The 22,538-nt window shown below is 42.0% G+C and overlaps 1 protein-coding gene across 1 annotated transcript in view; it reads left to right on the top strand.

Moving 5' to 3' along the window:
- The first annotated feature begins 276 nt into the window (after positions 1 to 276).
- Positions 277 to 22,538, top strand: part of RGL1 (ral guanine nucleotide dissociation stimulator like 1) — a 53,123-nt gene continuing 30,861 nt past the window's right edge. The window contains exons 1-3 of the mRNA XM_066556056.1: positions 277 to 383; positions 1,193 to 1,303; positions 20,311 to 20,519. Of these exons, the coding sequence (XP_066412153.1) occupies positions 357 to 383; positions 1,193 to 1,303; positions 20,311 to 20,519 (347 nt within the window). The 5' untranslated portion in view covers positions 277 to 356. The remainder of the gene's footprint in view (positions 384 to 1,192; positions 1,304 to 20,310; positions 20,520 to 22,538) is intronic.

The raw sequence follows: 22,538 nt of genomic DNA on the forward strand, positions 1-22,538 counted from the left end.
GGGCAGCGGCAGAGGAGAGAGGGAAGGGAAGGGAAGGGAAGGGAAGGGAAGGGAAGGGAGATGAGGAGGAGGCGCTTCCCCAGGAGCCGGGCCGGGCGTGGAGCGGGGGCTGCCGGGGTAGCGCAGGCACGGCCGGGCCGGGCCGGGCGCTCCGCCGGGGCCATCAACAGGAAACCCTGCGCGGGCCGGGCCGAGGCGGCGCCAGGCGCGGCCGCCTCCCCCTGTCTGTCCGTCCGTCCGTCCCTCCCCCGGCCCGTCCCTCCCGCGCAGCCCAGGGGCCGCTCGGCTCCGCTCGGCCCAGCCCGCGGCGGGCGAAGCGCGGCGCGTCCGACCCGGCGCCCGGCAAGGCACCGAGGATGAAACTGCTGTGGAGAGCGAAAATGGTAACCGGCTGTCCCCTCCTGTCCCGTCCCCTGCCCTGCCCTGTCCTGCCCTGGGTCCCGCTGCCCGGCGATGCTCAGTGCCAGCCGTGCCGTGCCCGCTCCCCGCGATGCTGCGCCCGGTGCCGTGTCCGATGCCGGCCATGCCGTGCCCGGCGATGCCGTGCCTGGTACCGGGATATGCTGTGCCCCCTTCCCCCGCTTTCCCCCGGCTCTAAAGCTGCTTGGTTTTTTTGGTTTGTTTTTTTTTTTTTTTTTTTTTTTTGTTTTTTTTTTTTTTGTTTCTTGTTCTTGAAATAATAGGGTTTTTGGAAGAGCAAATCACAAATCCCTCCTTCTCAAGAGAGTGAAAATGTCGCTGTGTTTTAAATGCTCAGTAGCTTCAAAGATTCAAGGCTGTGTGACGAAGTAATTCAGCAGTTTTAAAAGTGCGAATCCTTCCCTAAATGAAAGGCCAAAGAGACTAATTGCTGTAGAAAATAGGGAACGAAAGAGACGACTGCTAATCAAAACCAAACTCTTTCCTTAGAAGACTTTATGCAACTATTTAAAATATGTGCTAGTCTGGGAAAAACAGTTAAATGGAAAGTCCGGGTACCTCGATACCACAGGAAAGGACAGCTTGCCAAGAATATCTCCAGTGTTCCCTCAACCTAAGGGTATCCTGGATTGCTTTGATTGCTGTGTTTGCTTTGTGCTGCCCATCTCCTCTGCTCTGCCTGGAGCGGCAGAGCACCTGGGACTGATTGTGGTCTGCAGAAGAGGGAGAACGTTCCTTTTCATCTTATTTTTCTTTCTCCTTTTCCTGGCAGACCACATTTCAGGATGGGGGTGAAGAGGTAGAAGACGGAGCTGTCTACAATGTCACCCTTAAAAAAGTGCAGATTCAGCAGGCTGCCAACAAAGGAGCAAGGTGGCTGGGGGTAAGTGAGGCTAGCACGGAGGCGGTGGGGAGGACTGCTCATGGACTTCGGAGCCGTCCAGGGAGCTGAATTCCACAGGAATTGTTACAATATTAACTTCGAGCATTGGCCACTCTCATTATTTTTTTAAAAAAAAGAACAAACCAAACACTGGACTAGTCTGCCTGGGTCATCTGAAATAACACTCTCCTTGTGTTGACTCTTCCTCTTTTCTTGACCTGTAAAAACAATTTGACCAGCTGTGGCCCTGTATCAGGTGATTCTTGGTGCAGAAACAAGGATCTTAGTTTATGGTCCGAGAAGCTGAATGTTTAACAGTTGTTGCAGACAGACTATGGCTTGTTTCTGCTGTTAAGAACCTATCTCAGGTCTCCAAACAAGTAGTTATGTTATTTTGACTGGTGAAGGTCCCTCAAAGTCAGCAAAACTTCCTCTGACCTTAAGGGAACATTGGTTTGGGTCTTATTTCTGTATTGCTTTCTTGGCCAGATGAGAAATTAATTGCATTTCTGTAAGAATTACAGCTCTGTACTGTTTTTCAAAGCACGAAGGCTTTAATGGTAAGTAAAATGAGCTTAAATGTACACAGTTGATTTGACATGCTGCTGAGTGCCTTCACCTTTATCAGGCCAAGTCCCCAGCTGATAAAAAATGTCCTCACTTCATTGGAATCAGTGCAGCTGTGGCAGCTAGGGCCAGGTCTGCAGGAGATGCCTGTAACTTTCATAGTGTTTTGTTATGTTTATTTTTTTTCCTTTGGGATCAAAGGCAGTAATATAAGAAGTTGGCTTGATGTAGTATCCATGTTGATATTTTCAAGGCTTTTACAACTGCCCTGAGATTTATATCCAGTCATTTTCTTGTGAAGCCTCTGTGACATGAAGCAATGCAGCAGAGATGAAACCAGCGTCAGGAGAAATAAGCGAATTCCGTCCTGCATACAGACAGTGCTTAGAGTCTCCCCTTCCCGTGTTTCCAAGAAGTACACAGAGTACTCATCAGAACAGATAATTTCAAATCTGCTTCCTTTGAGTGGCAGATTTCTCATTTCTGCCTGCTGTTTTTACCAGGAAAATACTATCAAGTATATTTGAGCTCCTGCAACTTTCCCAGCTGGTTTTGTGGAAGAGGTGAAGATCATTTTGAGTGTGTCTGTGTCCCATAAACATAGTTTAGAAAAGTCTGTTTTTTGAATACAAAAAAATTCTGAATTTTTTTTTGCCTGCTTGGGCTGTGTTGTTCCTTGTAGTAGAAGGAGTTTGCCAGGCCTTGGTCCTGTTCTCAGAGGAGGGGAGCTTGTATATTCCTGTGGTCATATCCCCACAGCTGATGCTGCCCATCCCAATAGCAGGACCATAGACTGCAAGGTCAGGGAAGTGACTGTCAGGATCCTGTGCCTGTTGTTGGTTTTTTGAGGTCACAATGTTTGTAGGGAAGGAGATAATGTGTCAGAAATCCACACCTGTTCTGGGCATAAATCTGTAACTTCAGCTTCCAGTCTAGTCTCTTTCATGAGCAAAACCCCCCAAATCTTATGTATATTACTTTAAAATATTTTGGAACATATGGGCTGTTTGTTTCCCTTAAGCTCTTCAGAACATAAAGTATTTTAAGCTCTTCTTGTGATCTTGTTTTATTAATGGCTTTTTTTTGTGGTCCTGAAATCAATAAATAGCCTCTAACCCAGAGCATTATTTATGAAGAGCCATCCCTGCCCCCAGCAGTTTGACTTTGAAGAGCCAAATTGTCTCTTTTAGAGCTGTCATCAGGTGACTTTGTTTTTTTTTTTTTTTTAATCTGGAGTTTATAAGGGTTTATGATTTTTTTTTCTATGCTTTGGAACTCATTAGCACTAAATTAACAAGGTGTTGGATTTAGCAATTGATTTTATTTTTTTGATGGTACTCGAAGTCAGGCTTAGATTGAAGACTCAAGGTCAACAACCTATTTGTACATCAGCAAGTATTGAGCCTTCACAGTAACAAACATAGTAACTCACTTATTGATCATATGGATGCCTGGATTTACTTTTTTAAAAACTTCTTCTCAGTGTCAGTTTGTGTCCTGTAGAAGTCCACTTAGCAGTATGACCCCTTCTGAAGCACTGAGCTTCTTGTGGCAGGTCAAGTCTAATAAACCTTCCTTAAGATTCTCCATCCTAAGAACCCATCCAGGGTCACTGAGTGGTTGGCCCTGTAATGAGAGAATGGATTGTTTAAAGGCCGATCATAAGATTCCAACTACAGCACCATAAACACTTGCCTGCTGAAATACAGAAATGCCTTTCTTGTGTTTCAAACTTCTACATCTAACAAAAGAAAAAGAGAAACAGGCTGTGACTTAAGCAGGCATCAGCAGTTCTGAAACTTTCAGTAGTGTGAAGCTTTGGGATAATCACTGAATTTTTTAGATTTAAATTTAATATTAAACATCAAAGGATGCCAGTAACAGCCACTGTTTTGTCACCACATACTTAGTCACTAAATATTTAGTGAAGCTTAAGACTTTAAGCACTAGAGTATTAGGGAATATTAAAAGCTCTAGTAGGAGCTCAGTATTGTGAGATGCTGCACAAAAGCACTGTTTTGACTTAAAAGAATGTGCAGACGTGATACTAAAAGAGGATTGTCTGTACATACATCTTAGCTGATGATTGGTATCAAAGCTTCAAAAGCCAAGTGTGCTTTCTAGAAATATTGAGAGAGAATCCCTCCCAAACACAATAGATTCAACCAGAGAAAGCATGAATGCATTTTTCTTGAAAATAAAGTGAGTTTTGGTGTCTCCAGGATAGATTTTGAGAGGTCTCCAGGATCCTGGAGAGAGGAACAATCTACAAAAGCCATGGAAGCTGAGGTACATGGCCTGACATCTTTGTGAGAGAAAAGGATGGAGAAGTAGAGATTTGTACATACAGATGGCACACACAGAAGAGGGGAAGAGGAGGATGTGGGTTGGACAGTCATCAGTTTGAATGGCATTATGTCAGGCTAGAGAAAAAGGCATATTGGTAACTGGAAGAGAAGGTTTGGGAGCACAGCAAGGAATTTGAATGATGTGGTTAGAAAGAGAATATTGTGTTGTGAAACTTTATTTTCAGAAAGAACCTGAAAAATGGGATTCAGCTTCCGTCTGAGGAGGTGACTGCAGCCCACAGGGAGGCTGGATGTCAAAGAGGATGGTGCTGTTGTCCGTGGAGAAAAAGCACCAAAGCAAAAGAGACAAAAGTTCGGGGGGGCTTTGGTCTTGAACTGACAGGCAGGTACCCGTGCAATGACAGAGACGAGCTGAGTCATACTCCAGCCAGTAGTGGGAAAGGACAGCCAAACTCTGGATGTACGAGTAGATCAGCCGCTAAATACCGGAATTTCTGTGGCCAGGAGCAATGTGCTGACAGTGCCAGGGGAGGTGAACTCCGGCCGGTGACCTACGGGAGACAGTGAACAGCTGGAGAGAAGGGAAACAGCAGCGGGTGGAGAAGTTCGTGGGGAGATGGGGGGGACAGTGGTGCAGGAAGAATAGGGCATGGGTGTGGTGTGGGCGGGTGGACAAGATTGCTAAAACATAAGCAAAGAGGTTTTGAAACGCTGTGAAGTGGCTATTGTCGAGCCCCCTGCTAAGCAGCTGGAGTGCTTTATCTGCCCTTGCAGGAGTTAGGGAGGGATGGGCCACTGCTGTCCAGCCCTGGGAGGGGAGGGAATGCTGAGGAACGAGGGGCTCCTGAATACCTGCGAATGTCTTTCCTATCAGAGTCCTTCATCTGGGAAGGAGTGAGGAAGGGACCTACAATGTGTGAGTACCTAGTGGGGCAGGTCACAGGAAATGCAGCCAGGAACTGGAGTTCCCCAAGCCTCAGTGCTGATTCTCCACACCTGAAATGATGGCTGAGCTTTCAGAGTCCATCCTCGCCATCAAGGTTCTTGCTTTACTGATGGATGACAAGGACTCCTCTTCCTTTGAGTCTTAAATATCCAGATAACAGATAAATAGTCTGCTCACTTATGGCCAGGCTGCCTGGCTTCATTAGGCATGGATTACACATCTAGAGGAGATTTTAGAAACTTCGATTTTACTTCTTGCTTTCTCTTTTTGGCTACAGCTGAACTTATGGCTCTGGGGTTTGTTCAGGCAGAGATGGAGGCAAAACATAGCTTGTCTTAAAGTGTCTTTAATATTGTAATGCTGGGTGTATAGCAGAACGTGTTCTTCCAAAATTGTCATTGAACTGCTGTTAGAAGGGTGCTTTTCAGTACCTTAAAATGCTGAAAGAGGGAAAAGCTGAAAAGTAGCAAATCTATCACTTAATATTTGTGTGCGTTCTTAGCACTACTATTATTTGATAATTACCTTTTCTGGGAATTTTGTGGTGTTTTAGAAAGAAATTTTTAAAAATTTTATTTATTTATATTTTTTTATTTAGTGTGAGTGATTGCCTTGCACTGAAAACTGCATGTGACCACAAGTTTGGCTTCTAAACTCATCCAGAGTCACATACATTGGCAGGAAGTTTGTGCTGAGAGTTCAGACAGAAAAACATTGCAAAAACTTGTGGCTAACTAATCTGTATCCCAGTTGGGGCCTGGGACACAACCATCTCTCTGACTTGATCAATATGTCAGGAAAGAAGCTTTAGTCTGGATTTCTTTCTTTCTTTCCAGCACAGACCTCCTAACTATGGGTTGAGATTTAAGTGGTGCCTGGAATCATCAACATTTAGGAAGAAGTAAAACCTCACATTTTCTCTAGCCTGCTCCTGCCCTCCCACTTGCCCTTCTGAGCCAGCTCTATGATTTCTTTTTCATCTTGCCCTTAGATCCCAGATGTTCTGGTTGAGTGCAGTTTCCTGTGGAAGCATCAGGCAAGGGCTGGGCTGATCATTGTCCTTGCTGCAGCTTGCTGTTTTGTCTCTTGATTTAGAGCATGTGTTGGTCACTTTTGGCTAAAGCAGCCTCCCTCTGCTAAATCAGGTTCCCTCAGCCTGTCCTGACTGCCCAGACCAAGGCCAGGGTGCAGTTCTGGCTGTATATTTGGCAGAAGCAGAAAAGCAGCTCCCAAGGAGCTGACAGGCTTCCTGTGGAAACTGAGCTGTGTTATCATCCACTTCAAAGTCTCCGAGGAGCTGTCTTGGAGAGGGAAGAAGGATGGGGTGTGCTCACACGGGGTTTGCTTGGGGGAAGATGGCTGTTGGGTGCTGGAGACCCACAAGGTACTGTATTCCAAGGGAACAAAATGATTTTACCTATAGACATGTACTCAGTTATCCAAAAGAAAGCTTTGGCATCTCGCTCAGCTTGTGTTTTGGTTTGGAGTAGGCTCTTTCCTCTTGTCCTTCCTTCACTTGTGGGCATAATAGTACCATGGTACCATTCACAGCCTTTATTAATGACTTCTCATGGAATATTTTTCTCCTGGCTTCCTGGTTTAGGTTGCAGGGATATCCTCAGTAGCAGTCTTGCATACAGTCATCAGCTGGTTAATAGAGGCTGTGTGTGCAACAGACACTCAAAAATGGAAACTGAGCCTATTAAGAGTTCTAAAAAGGAAGCCTGAAAGATTACTGTCCATTACTTTGCCAGTTCCAAGTCCAGAATGCATAATTAGAAGGGTGACTGGCTTTGTAGCAGAGTGTTATGCTCTCAGTTGAGTGTAAAGTGTAAAACCTGCCACTCCAAGCTGCCAAAGCGTGACAGGGTGGCAGTGCTCTAATCCTGTGGTGTTAGGAAGGCTGAGTTAGGGCTGGGATACCCTGGCACAGCCATGAGGAACATGGGAGAGACAGGGCCAGCCTGCCTTCCTGGGGCTGTGCAGGGGCACCTCTTGCTAAGGATTCTTATATTAAGTGGAATAAAAAGGGTTAAGGGAGGCTCTTGAGTAAAGCTGCTGGAAACTGTTCTGTTGCTGCACTCCTTGTGTGTATCTGCATTTTGGATATCTCCCAGCAAGCCTGCTCATGGACAAAACTTGCCCTTGGCATTTACCTGTGACATGCAGGTTTAGAATGACATCCTGTGCTGTAATTGCTTTCCCCTGGGAATTCCTCTGACAGCCAGGATGACTGTTTTTTTGAACTGTGCTACTTGGATGCTACAGGTTCTCCCTAAATTCCAGTGCCTTAACTGTCTTGCTGCTGACATCACTGAGTGTTATCTTGCTTGCTGTTTTAAGAAGCTCTAAGTGAAAGGAATAAGCCCCAAATTTTGCTTGCTCTGCAAAGGAACTGGCACTTTCTCTCTGAGTGCTAGATGTAGGTCACTTGTTGGGTTAAGGAAGAGTTGGCAAGGAATGTGGCTATGTGTCATCGGAAAGCTGTGAGATGCAGTACATGAACTGGACTGAGATGTTGTACAGAGAACAGCCCTGGAGAAACCATTAGTTTCACTGTTGGGGTTTTGATGCCTTCATTTAAGGAACAGGCTGAAACATTTTATGTATTTAGTCACACTTGGATTTAAATTTAACCTTGGTAAAGCTAATTAAAAAATGTGTGTAAATGCACGCTTTGAACTTGCATCTTTTACTCCTGCTGCTTTTAAATATGTAATTTCCTTTAGCCAGCACTGTAAGGGGGTGCACCTGTGTGAAGAAGCCAGCACAAAGTAGTCAGATCATGGCTTAGCCCCTTGGAGAAAACAGGGTTATTTTGTGTAACAGGGGTAAATAAATGCGAGGTGTGGATCCTGCTCTTCCTCGCCTTTGTGTAGTCACTGTGTAGTGTCTTGTAAAGCAAGGGCAAAAGGTGTGTGATGTCTTAGTGTTAATACCACATTAAGATAGTATCAGAGGCTGTGAAAGATGATTCCTAAAAGGAATTGGAACCTCATTCCTGAAGGGTTGAGCAGCTCACCAGCAGTTGGCTCTGGGAAGGTGTCACAATTTGCTCCTGCAGTCTCCCAAAAGTACTTTTGCCCTTGATTCACCCCAAAAAGCACTATGTTCAGTGGCCATACATGCCCTTCAGAAGTGACTTGTATTCTTCCTGGATAGTACACTAGCATGTAGGGCTCAACTATAGTCTATGTTAAGTTTTTACACCTTATGAAATAAGAATTTTATTGATTATGAGGATGTGTGTTTCATTTTATTTATTTATTTTTTAAAATTTAAATAAAGTATTAAAGCCATAGTGAGGAATTCTGTGTTTTGGACATGGAAATCCTTTTACCTTGGACCAAATTGAACTCATGCTAATGTCTGAATACTGTAGTTCAGTTTAGCACCATGCCACTGAGAGGTGACAATTTAGGGACTGCAAGGAAAGCAGAAACACCCAAGTGAAGAGATAATGGTCTTGCATTCTTACAGCACCTTTCATCCAAATAACTTCCAAAACATGGCTGCAGATTTTCTCTAGACTGACTATGTTGGATGTTGTAATGTAACACAGCACAAAAGTAGGATTGGGTAGGGATTAAAATTCAGCCTCAGTGCTGTGGCCTGGGTTTGGGAGATTCCCCTTTCCTTGGGGAGGTGGAAAAGAGATGGGGAAAAAGTGTTTCTGGGACAATGTGACTTCAAAAAGGCTGGGGTTTTGAGGCTGCTGAAGGGTTTGAACCATTAAAAAAGTCGAGGGAGATGGATTAGCTGTTAGAGCTGCATGGTAATATTTATTTAGTGGCTTCACACTGTTATCATGTGAATATCTTCTTCACATGTGACACATGCAGCGAGGAGCAGCTGCTTAGCAAGCCACAGCAGCACCTGGAAACAATTTAGGACCAGAAGTGAATTAAGTAAAACCACCTGGGGAGAAGACCTGGACTTCTGAGAGTCCAGAGTTCTGTGGAAGCATTTGCCCCCCATGCAACAGCAGTTGTGAAAGGAAGCTCAAATATTAAGTTACAGCAGGGAAGGGGGGAGTGAAGCTTAGAAAATACTGTTAGGGAGATGACAGTAACTCCTCACTCGTTCCTGGTGCTTCTTCCCTCATCTCAAAGGCAGAGAACTAGAAAGAGGATCCACAGGTGGAGGGGGGTTGGAGACACCAAAAAGGTGAGGACTGTTATATTTGTGTCTTGGTGCGTCTGGGGCTGATGTACAAGTTTTACAATAAATCCTCACAGGACTGAGGCTCTGTTCTGGCAATGAATAGGAGGATATAGGAAAAGCTTTCAAAACACTGAGTGGAGAAGGGACATGTTATCTCCAGGGTGGTTTTGAAAGCAAGGGGGGAAAGAAATTAGTGATTTTGCATTGTGTGTAATTAACCTGAAGGGTCTTGCTGCTGGCACAGTAATTGAGTCCAACCAAGTCCAGGAGGATTCAGAGAGGATTGAACATTTATATGAATAATGAAAACAAATGCATGAGATTCAAAACACAAGACAATAATTTTTGTGATTTAGGGATGAAACAAACATGTCCTGCAGCTGAGAAGAGCCTTTTCCTTTAGACTTGTTATTCTGAATGTTATGTGTGTTATTTCTTCACCTTGCTCTATAGCATCTGGTTAGAGGAGAGAAATTTTAAACTCTAGTTTAGTTTAAAATTACAATTATTATGTGTGGCTGTTTATGAAGTTCTGGTTTCAATTTGTTTGCAGCAAATGTTTAATGAGGGAGAATAAGATTGAACACTTATCAAAAGAATCATGAGGACTTTAATGCCCAGGAGGTGTCAGGGCCATATTGCCACATGGTACAGGAGTTTGGTGTGGGCTGGTTTTCCAGCAGCCCTGCAAGCTCTTCCTGCTTAAGGAGAACTTTGGGTGCTCAGATCTTGTTCTTTTTTTATGTGTGTAAAGCAAAAGTTTGCATCTGCGCAGTTTTAGACTCTGCAAAAGCAGGAATTGTGTGGGCTGCCCTTTGCTTTCCCCCATTCATCTTCACAATGACTGCTTTAAAAATGAGGCAGCTTGAGCAGAGCAGAGTACTCTACATGTGGGCTCCTCAGACAATTTTTTGTTTGCTTTTTGTTGTCACTTCCAAGCACTGTGCTGAAATATGTAATGTTCTACCTACTGTAACCCTTCAGGTCTTTTCTCAGATCTGTGTGCCACCGTGGGACCTCTGAGGGTAGGACTTTCAGCAGACTTTTTTCTGGCCTCTCACATTTATCTCCGTTTAGTTGCAGAAACCATCTGTTGCACATCAGAGTGTAGCTTGCCTTCAGAAGCTCTGGCAATCAAAATGAGATTTTGGCAGCTCCACCTCAGGTGTGAAGCTTTGTGCCACTTTGCATGGTGACATTCACTGACCTTTTGCTCTTCTGGGTTGCAGACTGATGGAGTTTTGACTTCTTCCTGTGCCACCTCCATGGCTGTTCTGCACATGGCTATGACAGCAGCCACCAGTGCTGCCCCTGGGCCACAATGGCACTAAGGAGGTGTAGGCATTTCAAGTGCTTTTGTGGAGTAATCCTGTTATTATAGTGTATTGAATATATATTTTTTTCTCTTATATTCTTCCCACCTTTTTTGGTTTGAAAGAAGTTTAAAGGATTATTTTCTTTTACCCTCCCACCCCCTCACCTGCTTTGTACTGCCTTTCTCCCCATGGAGACTCAACCTTTCTTCCAGTCAGCAGCTGTTTCTTCCTTTCTGGGGAGTGCATGGGCTCTCTGTGCAAGTAAAACAGCATGTTTTTATTACTAAGTGGCATTTTCCATTGAAAAACCTCAGAATGACCGAACAATACGGAATGACTGAATGCTTTGAGATAGCCCTTGGGCTTCAAATTGGAGACTTGTGGTAGATCTCATTAGACTGCCAGATCCCATTGGCTCTGTGTTAGTGTCTATAAATCCTAAAGCAGAAATAGACCATCATGTTAGAGCTACCTGGGGTTTTATTCCTTCCTAAATATAGTTCATGCCCCACACAAGCTTGAGTTTTTGTTTTGACTCAAATTGAGTGCAGAATGTCCTTCAGTTGTTTAGAGGATTCCTGTGGATAGAACTTGCCAGATGAGATTCACAACATTTCAGAGATGTGTTGATGTTGGGATGCAAACAAGTCAGTGCACTCATCTGGATTAGCTGTTGTCTTCAGTACAAAATAAATTAATTAGCTAAATGCTCCTGAGGTGCATTTGAAACCTAGCTTTAATATTCCATGCAAATACAGTGAGAAAATTATTATTAAGATATTCCTCTGCTTTTATTTGCTTGGTTTGTAGTAATCTCTGGCTGTACTTCTGATGCATCTTGTGTTTCTTAGAGTAGAAACCCTTTAGGGCAGGGCTGGTGTCTTGGGTTTGGAGATGGCAGCCCATTGTGCTGCTGTTGGAAATGCCCCATGAGTAACAACAACGTGTTTCACTTGGAAGGCAGATCTTAGGCCTTTGCATTCCTTCCATGGAGTGCTTCGGATTGATTCTGGCTGCGCTCCAGGCTCCTGGCTCTCTGGAGCAGAGAAAATGTGAATGAACTCTTGCACACTTACTTAAAGCATGAGGCTTGCATTCTTCCTGCAAAAACAGGCACTTTGTTCAGGAAAACATCAGGTGGTCAGGGAGAACAGGACAGGGAAGAGCAGAGGTATGCTATTAACTCCTGGTGGGTAGTTAAATAACAACCCCCTCAAAAAAGAAGAAAAATCAAACCAATGTGAACAACTTCTGATTTATCTGGCATTTTTTTCTTTTTTTCTCCCCTCCTTACTTGCAAGCTATACTTACTTTGCATTCTGACTCAATACTTCTGCATAATTATGTGTTTTGATTTATGTCCATTGCCTAAGGATTTCAGTCCAAGTGCAACACAGCATTCTGAAACCAAAACACAAATATCTGCAGAGGGTTCAGGGCCAGCTCGCACTGCTTGTGCTGGGGCAGAAGAGGAGGGTTCACCACTGGTGCTGCAGTTGGGAGGATGCACTCATGTGTGCAGGTGTGTGGTGCTCCAGTTGCCACAGCCTCTGTTGGTCCTGTGAAATGCAGAACTTCTCCTAATGTACCTGTACAGATGGGACAAGGATGTAGCCATGGCTTGCAGACACACGTGTGGCCAAACACAGTCACTCCCTGCCTCTGGAGGGGGGTGTGTGTGCAGGAGAGGAACACCAGGAGATACCATGCCTCATCCCTTGTGATGGCTGCATAATATAGTAAAAATGCAGTTTGGCCTGGACTAATGATTGAGTTCATATTTTCGGACTCTCAGCACATAAATAAATATTCAAGCTGGTAACACTTAATATTAGGAAACGTTAGCTTCCTATTACTGCTTTTTCTACTCAGACCCCACCCTGAAGAGGCCTCCTAGTTTCAAAACAAAGGGTAGTAAAAAGCAAAACCATGGAAATGAAGTTTATAATGTAGTTCAGGCATGTTTCCATGCTTTGGTCATAAAAGTGGTTACTGACTGCTAACCCATTTCTTCTTAAAAGCTTAGAAAAATTTGGCATTAGGGATTGCTCACATTAATAATAATAATAATAATTAATTATTATGAAACATGTCACAACATTTCTTGGGTACTTGTTGTTCCACAAAAATACCTTGTTCAGTTTATTTAAGAATATGAATCAATCTTCTGCTAAGTATTTTCTCCTCTGTCAGAAGGCATGTCATCTCCCCTCACCTACAGGTTTAATTTCCAGCTATTCATACTATAGTAATTTATCACTCTTTCCTTGTTGTTTACACTGGATACAGTGGCAGTTTACATTGATTTCCTGACTCGGTATAAATTTAATTTCTGTGTACTCCTTGAGCAAGCTTTACAGTGTGAAAGGAAAGCCAACAATACCATTAAGAGGAATAAAAGCATTTTGGGTTATGTAATATGCATTTGTGCTTCTATTATGCAACAGAATTATTACTTGTGGCATCCTTAAATCCATTTTGAATTTAGCACTGTTGCCTGCTGCCTCATACAGGACCTTTGTTTCTACTGACTGAGCAGAAAGTGATGATGAGCTCCACAATTAATTTAAATTACATTTCTGGAAGGAGATAAAAATAGTGTGACTTGTCACAGGACAGGTATTCTGTTGGTAGTCAAAAATCGTGATCCCATATGAAGTCTTTCTGACTGAGTTAGTGGTAATATCAATCATCCCCTCTTTTTGCTACGCTTGGTGTTTATTAAAAATGACAGTGTATTTCAGCATTTTCAAAAGAAACATGGCAAAGGGCTTTGCTGACCACTGTTTCACAAACAGCATTTAAATAACAGCTTTCCTCTGGCATTTCTTAGGGTAGGCATAGAGTTGTCATTTTTAACATCAAGGCAGCTTAGAAATATTGCATATAAATACAGAATTTTCTGTGCTATGAGATTGAACCTGTCAGTATTTGTCAGATGGCAAGTGCACTGTACCTATCCCTGTAATCTGTAATCAGAATCACAAGAAACTGTTTCAGACTCAAGTGAAAAGTTTAAGCTGTCTGCCACCTTTTGTACTCATTTTCTTTGCTCAGCACCTCTTCTCCCTTATGGTTCCCAGTAAAGGTTCCTGGGTGCTTTGGCACTTCCAGATATCCAGGGCAGACTGGAAGCTGTGAGAGTGTGGAGAAGGAGGAAGAGGAGTTAAGATAAAGGCTGTGAACAGAAGCAGCAATTACTGTTTCTGGGGCAAAGGGGAGCTGCCCCAGCTGCCTTTACCTCCTTAAGGACCTTCTGTAATCCATACCTGGAAAAGCTGTTAGTACTTTTCACAACTAATTACCGCTTGCTTTACGCAAGTCCCAGGAGACTTTGTAGAGCTCTTCTCTCAGAGACACACTGTGTAACACTTCCTTTGGCTCCAGAACTCAAAATATTTTAGAAAATGAGCTGATTGTACTGCCAAAATGGGCACCCATTTCCTTGCCTTCATCCTGGTGCTCTGTTCACTTAGCTGTTTATTATTTTGAATATTTATTTACTGCTTGGTTTGGAGATTGGACATCTTGGTGTTTCTGGGCACTGAAGAGAGGAGGATACTGAGTTTTACAAATAATTTTCTTCTAATACAGAAGGGCTTTGGGAAGATATTTAGTGTGGGACACATTTATTTACTGGATTACAAGAGTGTTTGTAGTAAATGTCATTTGATGACAGATATACCTCCAACAATGTAAGATGCACATGACTAAGAGCCTTACCTGACTTACTGGTTTCTTTTTCTTGCTTTTCAGTTTCAAATTAGAAACTTGCTAAGCTTCAGTGTCCAGTCAAAACCACCACAAGGAATATTTCATAATACAAGTTATGAAAATAATACATCCCTGGCATGCCTAAGAGGGAACAGGGTTGTGGTGAACTGCAGATCTGTGAAACGTGACAAATAAAAAAGAAACATCAATAATCTCATGATTCAGGTTCAGTTAACTCAATGATGACACAAAGTCAGATGAGAGAAGAGGGTGAGAGGTCTTGTATTGGTTTTGGTAAAGGTCTTTCTAGCAAGAGAGGTGAGAGGCAGGACAAGAGGGAACTTCTTGTAGGTAGGAAGGGACGAGAAGGTAAATGCATAAATCATAGGGATTTATACGTTTGCAAGGTAGAGATGGAGGTCTGGAGCTGTTCAGGTGATTTTTTCTTTATTTAAAAACCTTGTATGCTGCACAGCGAACCTCCTGGATCACTTGGTTCTCAGTGAATAATATGGCTACATTCCTTGCTGCACAGATGCTTCTGAGTGGGTAAATTCAGAATTTCTATGTTCCCAGGGCTGGATAAGCTCCAGCACTTTTAAGACCTGCACAAAGCCATTTTAACCTGGACCTCTTTGAAGATTCAATTTAGTAATGCACTTGCTAAAACTCCTTTAGATGGATGCAGGGAGAGGTGATTTGTGAATTAGGCTTCTTTACTTTTGCATTGATTAATGTGGAGCTGGTCCCACAAAATTCACTGATACCCAAATGAGTCAAAATTTGCATCGCTTCAGAAGGTGTGAGAATGCAAAGCTCAGCACCACGAAATTTATTTCTTGTTTCTTATTTTCTCCAAAGAGGCTTTAAGTAGCTGCAAGGTGAATGAGTGAAAAAGTTGAAACTGAGCAGCAGCATTTGTGTAAGAGACTTTCTCCTTTTCTCTTTTCCCCTCTAAATCTGCCCCACAGCTTTTGTGACTGTTTGCCAGCGCTTCAGACAGATACCAGCCAGGCTGTGAGCTCGGAGGAGAAAACAAGAATGCCTTTTGTGTCATGATCATGGAATTAATTGGTCCTGCAAACTCTGGGTCGCTGCCAAGAACGGGTATTTATGTGGCAAGAAAGGAAAGGAAAAGGGTGGAGCATTGGAAATCCAGGAATCCCCCTCCTTTTTGGAGCTTAGGAAAGAGTTCATAAACTTATTTTGGCTTCTGAGTTTGGTGCAGTCAGTATGCAGAATTCTGGTTTTGCGTGGGTGTTTTGGTGTTTCTTTTTTCTTTTGTTTGGTTTGTGTTTGTTTGTTTGGTTTGGTTTTGTTGTTTGTTTGTTTGTTTTTTAAACAGTATCCAAAACGAGGAAATGAGAGTTATTGAAGTGGAGAGAGTTCTGTGGAGAGCTCTGGCGTAATTTTATTTCATTTCATTTCCAAGTGCACTGTAGGATAAAAGCATCTGCCTTTGTCTGCAGGACATCCGCTGCTGGCCACCCAGGCCCTGCACTGCCAGCCACGCTTTCCTAGGCTGGAAATTCTGCTCCAAATTTGCAAGTTTTCCCCTGCAGACTGTTTTCTGTCCTGGCAGCTGGGCACAGAGCTTTCCTAGGCTGGAAATTCTGCTCCAAATTTGCAAGTTTTCCCCTGCAGACTGTTTTCTGTGCTGGCAGCTGGGCACAGAGCTTTCCTAGGCTGGAAATTCTACTCCAAATTCACAGTTTTGCCCCATGTAGTCTGTTTTTCCTGATGGTAGCTGGGCACAGAGCTTTCCTAGGCTGGAAATTCTGCTCCAAATTTGCAATTTTCCCCCATTCAGACTGTTTTCTGTGCTGGCAGCTGGGCACAAAGGTTTTCTAGGCTGGAAATTCTGCTCCAAATTTGCAATTTCCCCCATTCAGGCTGTTTTCTGTGCTCGGAGCTGGGCAGTGTTGGATCTGCCGGGCCCTGAGAGCTGAGGGCGGGAAGCGGCCGGGATGGGAACGGCCTGGCCCAAAAGCACTTGAAATACTTGTGACTGTGTTTGATAAGATGAGCGCAGGCACTGCTATGTGGCATTGCTTGGGCAAAATCCGCACTTCTCAGAGGGTTTTTTTGTTCGGCAGTCATGCGGTGGAGCTGGGTGCAGATGAATGTCAGCTGCTGTGGGTCTGTCTGTCTGTCCGGCAGCCGCAGCGCGATCCCTCTCTCTTCACTCGGTTAAAAACTCCATTGAGGTCTTTGTTGCAAGGAAACGCTTTGTCACCGAAGTTGTTAATGCCTTTGCAGTTGTTCTTTACCAAAATACTTGACTAAGACAGCTAAACAACTTCTGTTTCACATGTCTTGCTGTTTTCTTTAGTGATGTGTGTCTGCGTGTTAAATAAAGGGTATTTTCGGCTTTACTTCTCTTAGACTGATATGGATGCTTATAGTTCTGCAGCTTTTGGAGTGCCATAATTGAGCTTTTCAAATTCCATGATTTGATTTTTTTTCCTCCCTTTTTTTTTATTTCCCCCAAGGATGAGTGTAGATTTTAAAGACATGTGCTGGAGAACCTGTGTGTAAGGAAGCAGTGTGAAAAAAGTGAGGTTAAAATCACGAAGAGCATCTAATTTCTACTTTGAGGAGGTTAAAACAGACTCATATTTAGACAGTGACTTGATTACAGTGCTTTATTTTGAATTAATGTATGAGTTACTGCACTTCAGGCACTTTTATTCCAGCATAGTGTGTCTGTCCAGTAAGTTAATAAAAACAGAGTGGAAAACTCTCCATCTGGTAAAGCTGTAAGTTTCAAGGAAAATGAAGAGCATTTAAGAATCTGTCAAAATCAGTAAAAATGCATTTAAAGTGCTAGTTAGATGCTCCTGAAAAAAACTTCAGAATTTCTGATAAAACAAATCTGTAGTGGAGTGGTAATGTTTCAAATGACTGAGCCTGAAGAATATTTGCTACCTCTTTTTCTTATTGTTCATCCTAGTTGTTTTAGTATTTTTTCCAGTCTGCGTAATGAAAAACAATTAGATTGACCTCATTTCACGATTCTCAGTTCCAGGATCTCAACAGATAATATTTGCATTGGAAAAAACCTGTGCAGAGCAGTGGGTTTTTTGGGTGAAAGCAGTTCTTTCCAGTGGTATTTCTAAGATAATGACTGCAGTTCAGTACGTCTGTTTGGGTAGCAGCCTGGTTCTGTACTGAGCAGAGTTCTAACTTTCCTTTTTTTCTTGAGTCTCTAATCCCTCTTTCTAGGCTGTAGCATTTGTTTAGGCACTGGTGGTGTTTATAGTTAGTTTATATTCCCACAGGAGCTTAACAGGTAGTGTTTGGAGGAAGCTTTTCAGCCTGGATGTGTTTTGGTGTGCACGGAGCTCTCCTGTTTCAGCAAGAACTGTGTATGTAGGTAATGTTTAATGCTGTAGAGCTGTAAGATGATCACCTTAAAGACAGTGGGCCCCTCTGAAGGTACAGCATTGGCAAGGGTTAGTAAAGTTGTTGCAATTACACTACATCAGTACACGCACAACCTCAGAAAAGAAGGATTTGCAAGTATATACTTCCATCTAATCTTTCTATGTTTGCTTTTGGAAGATGCTGTCTGTCTTGTAGGAAGCTACTTGCTCATCACTTATTCTTGCAGATTATCAAGGTTACAATCTGTTGCCTGAAAAATCAAAATGAGATTTTAAAAGACATAAATCAGATTATAAAATGCCGTATCTGTCCGTTTTAGAGGACCAAGAAAATGTTACTGAAGCCCTGAAATGTTGAGGTCTGTGTTAGCCACTGGACACGGTGCTGAAGGAGACAAAAAAGAGCTGGAGAGATTTTCTTTGTTCTTTGGGTGCACAAAACAGTGCAAAACTGGTATCATTTGTTGGTACCACTAACAATACACCCCTGTAAAAAATTGCAGAGAGCTTTAGGAGCTTTTTTTCGTGGCAGTGAGTAGAGTGTAGCTCTGAGCAGAGAGCTCTAAGGCAAACATGAAAACTCCTTTGCCTTTGGGTAGCCTGGCTGTGTCGGTGAAGAGATGCCCTCTTGATTAAATCCAGACTGAGCAGTTTCCTGTTAGCATGAAACTCAGCCCACAAGGTCTTGTTCTCAAAGCCTGTTATAGAGCTTGTCTGCCAAGTCCCTTTTCCTTTTAAACTTTCAGGCAGAATTGCTAAAATAATACAAATGAAGCAATCCCAGAACTTTCACAATGATTTCTAACAGTCTGATATTTTGCTGACAAAGTTTTAGGTTTTTCAGAAACTGGGTTTGTTTTGTTTAGCTTTGGTGGGACTTTTTTGGGGGTTTTGTTTCTTTTTAACATTCTCCCAACATGATGTCTTGGGGAAGTTGTAGTGTTGCAATTAGTGGAAAATTTTGTGCGTGTATCAGTCTTGGAAGCAGATTCTGCCCTTGTTTTGAATATACTAACATGGGAGAATGAGAGGGTTCTATGTGCCCTGAGTGAATATGCCCATAAACCATTACACTGTGAGTGGGGCAATCTGCTGGATCAAAAATTAAGAGTTAAATACAGCGGTGCAGACTTTCTTCCCTGTCTGAAAGTGGTTGTATTGTGTAATGAGTTATTTTCAAAAGTGTATCACAATTGTAAAATGAAGAGTTAGCAATAAAATTGCAATTTTTTTATGCTACAAAGTTTTGCTTAAAGAAAATTTGAATGTAAGAGAGTTACATAGTGGTGGCATCGTATTCTGTTAATAATATTTCTGTAATGACAGTGTCAAATGTAATTCCAGATACACTTTTAGTTAATTTTTGTAATTCATATATTTCCAGATGCACCTTTAAGTCAGACAAATTACAAGTTATACACCTTTTTAAAGATCCGTGGAACAAAATGTAGCAAAGTATTTCCCTGTCTAGTCTGTTTTTATTTTTTTTGTTTTTTAATACAGACAGCAATGTTGTATTTTAATGTTGCAGCAAGGGTTTGTTGGATCTCCTGAAGCTGGGAAATGAGATAGCAGAGCTTTGTAAATAATATTAGCAACAGAACTTTAGAATGATGTTAAAGACATCTATATTGTTTAAAACTGGAAAGGATGTCTATTAGAAACAATTCCAAAGCAGTGGAGGGTAGTGATGTAAATAGGAAGTGGGTGGGGTATCTCTTTAAATTATCTTATTAATAGATTATTTTTTTCCTTTTGTTTTGTCAGTATCCCGAGCCAGGGTTGGTAGTGACTGTCATTAACATGCTGTCTTTGTGCCCTCACTATCAAGATGTTTGAATAAATATTGGACATTTTTTTATTTATAATCCCATTTTTTATCCCACATAATTTACAAAATAGAGTCAGGAAAATACTTTTCTGAACTTCTCTCTAAATAATGACATAATTTAAGGAATTGTTCTTTCAGATTCAAAGCAGGCTGTAAGCATTTAAAACAAATGCTGTTTAAAAAACAAACCCACACACAATCCCAAACCCTAGATTTATGGACAAATATTGTGCCAAATGAAATCTCTTAAGAGAAAATTGGAATGTTTGCAAGATGAGTTTCACACCCTCCCTGCAAAAAGTGTCTTGAAATGTTTTTGCACCAAATGTGTTCTGACCTTGGGTCCTGTGTGACACCCCAAAGTTGGTATTTTCAGCGAGGGAATTGCAAATGTCAGTGCTTAAGTTATGGTCAGTTTTCATGTTCATTCAGAAGTTAAATGAAACACTGAATTATCACTTTTATTCCCTGCAGTAATGTTACTCTTTGTGGGACAATGGATTGTCTTTTAGATATTAATGTATGGTGGAATCATGACTTGATAGTGGTCACACTGTAAAATGTTTTTTTTTGAGCATGTCAGAGAAATGTTTTAAAATAAAGTTACTTAAAAACTCCATTATTTGATACAGCATTTGGTGCTTAGAGAGCACCAAAAAATGACAAAATTATTTAGTAACTGCTGATGGCCAATTCCTGTGCAAATATAGGATTTAATCTATGTCAGGGATCTGTCTCCTGCCTGATTTTTGTGCTTTTTGTTTCCTTTTGTAGGGTGAAGGAGACCAGTTACCCCCAGAGCACACTGTCAGGCAGTATGAAACATCCAAGATCAGGGCTATAAAAGCTGGAACTTTGGAGAAACTGGTGGAGAACCTTCTCACAGCTTTTGGAGATGCAGATTTTTCCTACATCAGCATCTTCCTTGCAACATACAGGGCCTTTGCTTCTCCCAGGGCAGTGCTGGAGCTTCTTCTGGACAGGTAAGAGCCACTGCTGTGGAAATGGACCCATCCTTTACACCACAGGGGAAAGCTGCCAGGAGCTTCTTCCCTTGCTTTTAGTGGGCATGGATTTAATAACCTGTTGTCAAGAATATTGCAAAATCCAGAATTTCAGCATAAAGATCCAGTCTATAAATGCGTTGCTGCTCACATCCCAACACTCATCAAAGCATAGGTGAGGAATGTGTGCCATGTCTGGCTGCTAAAGAACCCAGCTGGACCAACACAGCAAAATTAATTCAGGTTTCCTCCAAAAACCCAACAGAATGCATGGGCTGCAAAGTCATACCTAGAATAGATTCCAAAATTTTGTTGGTTACCAGTGTTTTCAGACCTGTCTCTCCTGTTTGGGGGCTGCTGATTCAGAACAGGGATTGTAGAAACACAAGAAAGAATTTGCTCTCCTGTTCTATTACATCACATGAATATGCAGCCATAAATTTCTGCTGGCAGCCCAAGAACTGCTAAATGTTATAAGAATAACTTTCATGGTCAGACTGTTAAACCATGGCAGCTGGGTCTGCATAAATGCTTGGGACACACAGCATTGGTTTCTCACCCCAAATTCTAATTGAGACATGGCTGGGTCAGGGGTGCTCCTATTTTGGGAGTGTCATATTTGTTGCACTTTAAAAATCTGTGATTCACAGAAATGGTTGCTCTGGCATAAAGTAATGAGAAGAGAGAAGGGGCATAAGAGCTCCTAGGGTTCAATTTTGTGCTAGAGTTTAATTTTGTACTATCTCCCACTAGTTAGATAAAGAACAAGGCATTGACAAATTATCTGTGCTTTTCTTTTCTACCTGGAAATGATAGTCCTGGCTGCTTTGTAGGAAAGCTGTGTGGCTCAGTTAGTAGAAATAATAATAATAATAATAATAATAATAATAATAATAATAATAATAATAATAATAATAATAATAATAATAATAATAATAATAATAATAATCTGAGCATCAGGTAAGCAGTCAGCTGAGAAAGGAGCAGCCATCCTGGAGAGCAGACTTGGTTACAGTGACATTGACTGTTGTGTGCTTTATCCCTCAGTCCATCCCAATACTGGTTCAGAATGTGAGAAATGATAAAAATTGGAAGTGGATGGGTAAAAGAATATAAAAACATTGAGTCTCTAAGGAAGCTGGCCCTGACTTCCTCCTCTCACACTGATTTAAAGAGGTGAAAATGTCTGGAGAGGGCAGGAGAACTGTCTCCATAGAACAGAACTCTCTTTTCTGAGCCCATTTTTCATCTTGCTGGCTTGTGTACCTCTCTGAGCAAGTTAGAATTTCCCTTTCAGAGGAATGGGCTGCCTGATCTTATCAGCATCACCCCCAGCCTTTTTTAATACATGAGAGGATCCACAGGAAATCCTAGGAGGTTACACTTCCTTCCCTTCTCTCAAATCATAGGAGTGTAGTGCTTAAGAATCCATGGATGTTTCTCCTGGCTTTTTGTGTATCATGGGTAGTCTAGAATTTTATGGCTTGGGAGAAAATATAGATTAAATTTAAGCTATAAAAGTTAGAATGATAGACATGTAGCTAGGAATATGGAATTGTGAAGAAAAGCAGATGTTATAAGGGAAAAAATTGAAAAAAAAATGGATAGGAATTGATTTTAACCAGCTTGGTTTTCATCTCTAGATTAATTGAGAATAAGTAGCCCAGAGCCTGCATTTTTGCAACTTTGTTTTTAGTGGTACTTGTTAATAATCAGAGACTAAAATGGGTGTCAGTGCATAATTTGTGTTTGGTTTTGTGTACCAGTGAAGTAATAATAAAAGAGGCATTCTCTTAAAAAAAACAACAACAAACAAACAAAACAAAGGCAGCACAGTTTTGGCATTTGTTGTCAGGTTTAGTTTCATCTGAAGGGTTTGAGCCCTGTCTCTTATTGTTGGGGATAGAGCAGGGTTGTGGAGTAAGGGAACAATTGGAAGTGCTGAGCTCTTGTTGTTTGGTCCAAGGGAGAACAGTGATGTGACCTGATCAAAAAAGG

This window comes from Molothrus aeneus, chromosome 9 (assembly GCF_037042795.1).
Source record: "Molothrus aeneus isolate 106 chromosome 9, BPBGC_Maene_1.0, whole genome shotgun sequence".
Taxonomy (NCBI): Eukaryota; Metazoa; Chordata; class Aves; order Passeriformes; family Icteridae; genus Molothrus; species Molothrus aeneus.